Here is an 8,013-nt window from a genome sequence, read left to right on the forward strand (position 1 = left end):
AAAAATTAATAATAATAATTAAACAATTGATGAAAGAAACAAAAAAAAAATTGAACAAAAAATAATTATATAATCAATAATTAATATCTTATTATTTTATAATAATAATAATAATAATAACAAAAACGAGATTTTATTGGTTTCTATATATATATATAGAAAAAAACTTATTATTAATTAATTAATTGTTTAAAATGTATGGTCTGTTTGTTTGTGTGTGTGTTAACCCTAATCATACATTCACTTCAATATAATATACAAATATATTCATCATTGGTTTGGTCGGTCAGTACAACACACGCACACACACACACACCCACACCATCACAACTACAGTCTAATCCATTTTATTTGTGTTTTATTAGAAAAAAAAATTATTTTTTCCGTTTCCATTCAATTTTGATTTTTTGTGAACTATTTTTTGTCTTATTATTATTGATGTTTGTATTGCCGGCATCTTTACCGCCGCCGCCGCTAACAGGACTATCCCGGGCCTCCATCTGTGCCAATACAGCCATCTGTTGTCTGGCCTTTTCGAGCAATTCGTCGGCAGTCATATCGGCCACATGACTGCCATCGCCACCGCTGGTCACGACATCTTTTTTCGCCGCCGCCGTCGCCGACGCGGACGACGACAAAGGTGTCTGTTTTTTGGACCGCAATCGCGGATCGGTTACTGTTTTCTGTACGACAACAGCAGTAGCAGCAGCGGTGTTGGTAGTGGTAGTACTAGTAGACGTGGACTCACTGTTGCCGATCACTGGGTTTTTATTGATTTCAATGATAGTGGTCTTGACTTCTGGTAAGTCGTCGTCGTCATCGATATCCATGGGTTCGTCATCGACGGGTAAGTCATCATCGATGTTGGCGTCTAAATGATAGATAGAGATAAAGACATATAATTATTGATTTTAATTTTTTGAGTGGATTTAAATCAATGCAAACCTTTGCCCAATGTTTTTGATGCAAAATTTTTGACAATCGGATCGTCAAATTTGAAACCCGAAGCGGCAACTGCTCGCAGCCGTTCCTGTTGGCGCTCGATCTCCTGTGTCTTACATTTGACATTATTCAGTATGTCTTTGAGATTGTCGGGTATGTGAATGTCGTTCAACGATGAAGCAAACTGTCCGTCCAGACCGGGAATGGTTGACGATGTGGTGGCGGCGGCGGCGGCGGTAGTGGTGGTCAACGATAAAGATGATGAAGGATTAGATGAGGAGGAAGTCGTCGTCGACGCGGTTGTTGTCGTCAACAAAACCGATTGCCGTTCGGCTTCGGCCTTCTGTGCCTCCAATTGGCGTTTCTGTTCGTCCACTTTGGCGGTCAACTGTTGCAATAGACGGCGCTGTTGGTCGAGATTCGTTGAACTGGCTATAGCTGTTAGCACCGATGTGGTCATCTCTACCGGATTTGTACTGTTGGCTATTTGATCCATTAGGTCGTCAATCGACGACTTAGTAGATGTTTCGGGTGTTACCGATGAGGAAAGATCAACCTCTTCGGGATCGTATGGCTCGTCGTCATCATTGTTGTTATCATCGCCAGCTGTGTTGTTAGCCATCAATGACTTTGTTGTCGACGTTTTTGTTGATATTTTTGTTATTGTTGTAGTCTTTATAGAGGGAATGGGTTTAAACATTGCCGTCGACGATGACATGTGCGGCGGTGTATACGACACGTCATCGTCTTCGATGTCTTTGCTATTGTCGTCGGCAGTTGTCGGCGGCGACGATGACGAAGACATCGATTCGTTAGACGAAATCTGTTGTTTCGGTGCTTTAGGCGGCGGTGTATATGAACGGAACGCGTGATCATTGGTTGCATTAGTAGTAGTATTAGTGGTAGAAGAGGTGTTGGTTGTGGAGGAGGAGGACGACAACGACGACTTATTTGTCGATTTATGCGACAACAAACCGCTATTGTTTGATAGGTTTTGTGCCGCCGATGATGACATCGATGACGGCGCGTGTCGTTTCGTACGAATCAATATACCTAACAATAGGTTCGGCCGATTGGACTTCTTGTCCAAACCTTTTTTTGTATTTTAAAAAATAATTAAAAGACAAAAATTGTTATCAAAAAGAAAAAACATAAATTAAATTTTTTAGTTATATTTTTCTAAATACCCGGTCCGTCAAACGGTAATAGTACATCGGGTACGTCCTTATTGCGCGGTAGCGGTAATATATAGAAATCTTTTAGCCATTTGCCAGTATTGCCGACAACACCGTATCGGCCCCGAGTGTCAAGATAATCGAAAAACGCGTCGTAACCGATTCGGTCATCTTTTCGGGCGACAAACTTTACTAAACCGATTTCAGTTTTCAGACTGTATTTAAGTTTTTTCAGATAATCCAACACTTGTTCGGGTGCTATACGGCCGCAGACTGTTATCTGTTGCGAGACATCCTATATAAAACAATCGGTAATTAAAAAAAAAATAGTAATTAAAAAACTAATTCAATATTTTTGTTGTTGTTGTTATTAATCAATACCTGTGCTAAATATTCGGCTACCGATCCGCTAACTTTTGTAGCATTGGCCGAAAACTTGGCCACGTCCTGCATGAATATCGATCCACGCCATACGGGTCGGGCCACCGATGAACTACTGGGTACTTCGGGCGACGACAATGTTGTTGTTGCCGCAGCCGCTGTTGTCGTCGATGTAGTAGAAGTTGGCTGCTGTTCGCGGCTATCGTCGTCCTCACCGCTGCCACGCAATCCAATTACCGATGAACTAAGTTTTGCCGCTTCCATCAGTATTCTGTTTGCCGAATCGGGATCCACTCGAATACGTTTGGGTGTCGGCCGCGACCGCGTTGTTGCCGTTGTCTTAGACTTATCGGTTAACAAGTGTGCCGTCGATTTGTTGCCGCCGACGCCATCAGATTTGCCGCCACTAATATCGTCAGCGGTTTGTTTGCTGAGACAAATGCGACAATTGTTGGAAAACAAATGAGACCGATGCTGGCCAGTAGTATCCACTGTCGATACGCCCATCAGGTCGTCCAATATGGACGTAACAGGTGTTGCTGTCGTTAGGAGATTGTTGGCTATTGTGGTCGATGTTGTTGTTCCGGTGGCGGCGTTCAAATCATCTTCAGGAAAGAAAAACAATAAAAAAAACGGTAATTATTATAATAATAATACCAACAAAAATTTTACGGTAAATATAATAATAATAATAAATAAAAACAAACAATAAAATCGGTAATTATTATAACAACAACAACTAAATTTACGGTAAATATAATAATAATAATAAATAAAAACAAACAATAAAATCGGTAATTATTATAACAACAACAACAACTAAATTTACGGTAAATTTAATAATAATAATAAATAAAACAAACAATCAATAAAACCGATAATTATAATAATAATAATAATAATAATAATAATAATAATAACAACAAAAAAAAAAACAAACGGTTACCTAATTTTGCTTCGACGGCCTGACCGTCGCTATTGGATTCAATTAGTTCTTCGCCTTTATGTGTCTTTTTGACGATAACTTGATTAGCTTTTTCGGCCGCATCTCGTTTAATCATTTCCAACATCGATATCTTTTCGCGTTCGCGCCATTTGGCCAGTTCGCTTGAGGCCAGTTCGTCGGCCGACATCTGTACCAGACGTTCCGGCGATATTTTACCGCCGATAACCTTACGATATAGGCCCTGATTTTTCTGATCTTTCAAATTGAATATCAGTGACCGATATTTGTTACGGTATTTGCCGGATGTATCCCTATTGAACAGTTTGAATAGTTCTTCTTCGATACGATTGGCAATCTTCTGGATGTCCTGTGTGTTGGGCGCCGATTCGTTTGCTTCTTTACATCTGTTGGTTTTGGTTGGTTTTGGTTGGTTTAATGGCAAAAACATAATGACACCGAAATAATAACAATAATAATAACCGGGAAAAAAAATAAATGAGAAAAAAAAATTTATAAATAAAATAAATATATATATATATATATAATGCAATTTAATTTGGTAATTGAAAATGCTATTATTCAATGACTAATTATAATGAGATAATAATAATAATAATAATAATATGAATAGTGGATGTTATGGTATGGGATATACCGGTAGTATATATATATATATATATATGAGATGATAATAATAATACAATTGAAAACAATTAACAAATAAATAAATTAAATAATATATTATGAGATTCTAAGATATATATATATATATATATATATAAAATAAATAAAGTATAAATTGTAATCAACAACAACAACAAAAAATAATAATTTAAATAAATAACAAATAAATAAAAAGATTAAAAAAAATAATTCAATGATTTTTATGTAAAATGAAATGATTTAATCAAATAATAAGATAATTGAATCTTATTTTTTAAAAAAAATAGAAAATACCTGTTAATCAATGCATCCTTTAGTGTTGTCTTAACATTGGTACGAATGGGATCCACTCCGTCGCCAATCCTGGCTATATCCGATCCGCTGCGGCTATTGCTTCGAACTAATGGCGTCCGATTCGGGCCACTTTTGTCCGCCGATGCCGAATCTTTCTTCGGACTCTTCAGCGGCGACTTAAGACTAGACGAATCGTCACCACCACTACCGCCGCCGCCGTTGCCAATCCTTTTCCTATCGGACGAAGACAACGGCGTTGTTGGTAACGATGTCGGCGTTGTTGTTGTTGTTGTTTGCTTGAGATTTGACGGCCGAAACACTTCGTATGTCGGATTCGACTTAATAAACTCCAATACCTCGCGTTCGGGTATACCGTCTTTACCGGACAGTAGCCGACCGCTTGACTTTTCGACGACAACTACTCGGCGATCGATTTCTTTGATTTTATTGCCCGAATCCGATCGTTCGCGACGATTATTGCGCAACAATTTCAACATTTCTTTAACATGCGATTCAATACAATCGTTGCTACAGTAGATGCTATTGTTGTTGGCGGCCGTCACCTGTCGGCCACAACCGGCCGGACATGGCCGTTCATGAGCGGCCGCAGCAGCCGCCGAACCACCAGTTGTGGACAAACGGCGCGAATCTATCGACAGCTTTCGGCTGCTGCTACCAAACGGCGTATTAGTATTGCTGTTGATGTTATTGTTGTTGTTGGGAGTGCCGGGTGTTGTCGGAGTTGTGGGCGGATTAGTGATCGATGACTTTTTGATGGGTTCGGCTTTGAACAGGTCCTGTACAGACATATCGATGGCGTCTTTGTGTTTCTTTTTATGTTCGGGTTTGCGTACAACGGGAACCACTTTGGATATCGGTTCGTAGTCAACACTGTCTCGATGTTTACCGCCGCCGACGCCGCCACCGGGAGTGGTCGCACCCGACGACGATTCGTCCAGCGATAACGAATCTTTTGACGTTCGTTTTTTGGCCAACAATTGTTCGCGTTTTTTGTTGAGATCTTTTTTCGATGATTTAATCAATTTTTTCAATTTCTCCGACTCTTCCGCTTCCTGATGACGCAGATGTAGTTCGCGTTTTTTTGGCGGCATTTTCGACAGTTTACGGGCGTCGACGGCAACCACAGCCGCGGCCACTACATCGGCCGGCAATGGGGTAATCGGTGATTGTTTCGGTGTTTTTGACTTCTTGTTGTTGTTGGTCTTATCGGACGATTGTTTTTGTTGTGCGTTTTTCTTTGTTTTTTTCGTCGTCGCCGCCGCCGCTGAACCCGTCGATGACGACCGACGGCGGTTGTCACGAATATTACGTGAATTATTATTATTATTCTCGCGAGTCTTTTCCTCTTTTTTCAGAAACTTTTCTCTCGCCAGTCGTTTGGTTTGTGCCTGAATTCGTTCTTTTGCTTCCTGTTTGGCCCGTTTATCGTCCGCTTGCTTCTTCAGATCGTCGCGTTTGACGCCATCGGCGATACCTTTCTGACAGGTCTGACATATCCATTCTTTGCCCTCCTTTTCCCAAATACGACCTACAGTTGTGATACACACAAAAAAATAATAACCAATTAATAAACACCAACAACAACAACAATAGTACAAACCTTGCTGTTTGGTTACGTTAACACACTTTCCGTGGAACCATTCCTCACAGGAGTCGCAGCCAATCATAAACCTATTGTCGTGCGGCTGACGACATATACACCTTTAATAATTGAAAGAAACAAATAAATAAAATAAATAACATATATATATAAAAAATAAATAAAAATAAACCATAGTTTGTCCGGATCGTCATCTGATCCAAAATCAGATTCATTTTCATCGTCTTCATCATCATCGTCGTCGTCATCATTGCTACCATCTTTGTCATCATCATCATCGTTGCTGTCATTATCATCAGCTTCTTCATCGTTATCTGAAGGAATGACAGGAGCTTTCTTGTCATTTGTGGCCTTCAAAAAAAACAAAACCAAAAAAAATCGGTTAAACGGTTCCAAACAAATCCAAGTGATAAACAATAACCACAACAACAGAAACAAACAAACCTTCAGTTTCTTATTGATAACATTATTGCTATTAATGTTTGTCGTCAGCGACCTCTTGTTTGTCGTCCGATTATTATTATTATTATTATCGGACTCTTTGTCCAATTGTTTTCCTGCCGCCGTTACCGTCGGCTGTTGTTGTTTACCAGCAGCTACTGCTGCCGCCGCTGCTGCTGTCGACTGTTGTTGTTGTTGTTCAGCCAGAATACCCAACTGTCCGCTAAAATCTACCTCAACTTCGTCGTCATCCCATCGTTTTGGTTTACGTCGTGTTCGCTGCTGTCGGCCAGTGGACGTTGTTGTTTGTTCAGCGGCTGCGGTGATGGTGGTGGTGGCCACGGGCGTAGTAATGGCATCGTTGCTAATGGCAGCCGCTTTGGGAGTGTTGGCCACAGCCGCCGCCACCATCGGAGCACTAGTATTATGGACACTACTAACAGTTGTCGGACTGTCTTTGGCGGTAAAACTGTTTGTAGCGCCAAAACTACTACTATTACTACCACTAATACTACTACTACTGGCAGTAGTGATGGGAACGACAGGTGTCGCCGCCGCCGTCGCTGCCACCGATGATGGCTGATCTGACAGTAGACTGTGACCACTTTCGACGGCTCGTAGAGCGGCAATCACGTCGTCCAATTCGGACGATGTAGACGGCGCGCACTGGTGGTCAACAGCAGCAGCGGTGACTGCGGCCGCGGCCAAAACATTTGTTGTTGGCGTCAACGGCTGGGCAGATGATGTTTTCATCACTGGTGTCGTCGGATGACTACCACTACCGCTGCCGCCGTACGCAGCCGTCGTAACCGTATCGACCAACTGGGCGGCTGCGACCGTATCGGCCAGTGTAGTCGCTACTGTCGAGTCGTCCAGTGGCGGTAGAACTACCGGCAACTGATGGTTGTTATCGTCGGCCGACGGTTGTTGTTGAGCGCCAACACCAACACCAGCACTAGTGTTCGGTATCGCCATCGCAGTCGTGTCCACCATTGCCGCAGCCGATACATAGTATTCGTAACGGCGGCAATAGTGATGGTCGTGATGAACGATGTCCAATGAGGTCATATTCTGTAACATTGTGTCCAATGCGTCCACTAAATCCTCGGCGATGCCCACGGAGTCCTCGACCATCGCTTCGGTCTCCATCTTGTTATGACATTTGTGTTGTTATTATTATTATTATTATTATTATATTCAATACTAAACACACAATAGGATTGTCCAATAAGGAATAAGGGCTTAACTATTTGGTATTTAACTAGTAATATTGAATTGAATTAAACTATACCGAACTAACAGTACTATTTTAGATTAGTTATTCGTATAGGTATTCTATATATGTTTTAAAGTGTTTCATAGTAATGTTTCTGCTACTATATGTACAATTTTGAGCGCCAAACACATGAGTTATGCCCATTTTACAAGTTATTACTGTATGTTATACAGTACTGTACTATCAATGTGTTTATAATTTTTGTTTTGCAGTTTTTTGAAATACTCATATATGATGTTACGTTTTTTTTTTTACTATAATGGTTTAGTGTTTT

The 8,013-nt window shown here is 40.8% G+C and overlaps 1 protein-coding gene across 1 annotated transcript; it reads right to left on the reverse strand.

Moving 5' to 3' along the window:
• Positions 1-161: 161 nt before the first annotated feature.
• On the reverse strand, positions 162-7,635 carry LOC128957274 (death-inducer obliterator 1-like). The gene is made up of 9 exons (XM_054303010.1): positions 6,467-7,635; positions 6,195-6,373; positions 6,023-6,123; positions 4,402-5,950; positions 3,445-3,848; positions 2,499-3,103; positions 2,130-2,412; positions 946-2,034; positions 162-871 (listed from the first exon to the last, which is right to left on the reverse strand). Exons 1-9 carry the CDS (start codon positions 7,610-7,612, stop codon positions 375-377), a joined length of 5,853 nt encoding a protein of 1,950 aa, XP_054158985.1. The 5' UTR covers positions 7,613-7,635; the 3' UTR covers positions 162-374.
• Between the last annotated feature and the right edge of the window lie 378 nt (positions 7,636-8,013).

Source organism: Oppia nitens, unplaced genomic scaffold (assembly GCF_028296485.1).
Source record: "Oppia nitens isolate AA-2021 unplaced genomic scaffold, nextdenovo-longstitch-racon4-pilon3 scaffold39_pilon_pilon_pilon, whole genome shotgun sequence".
Taxonomy (NCBI): domain Eukaryota; kingdom Metazoa; phylum Arthropoda; class Arachnida; order Sarcoptiformes; family Oppiidae; genus Oppia; species Oppia nitens.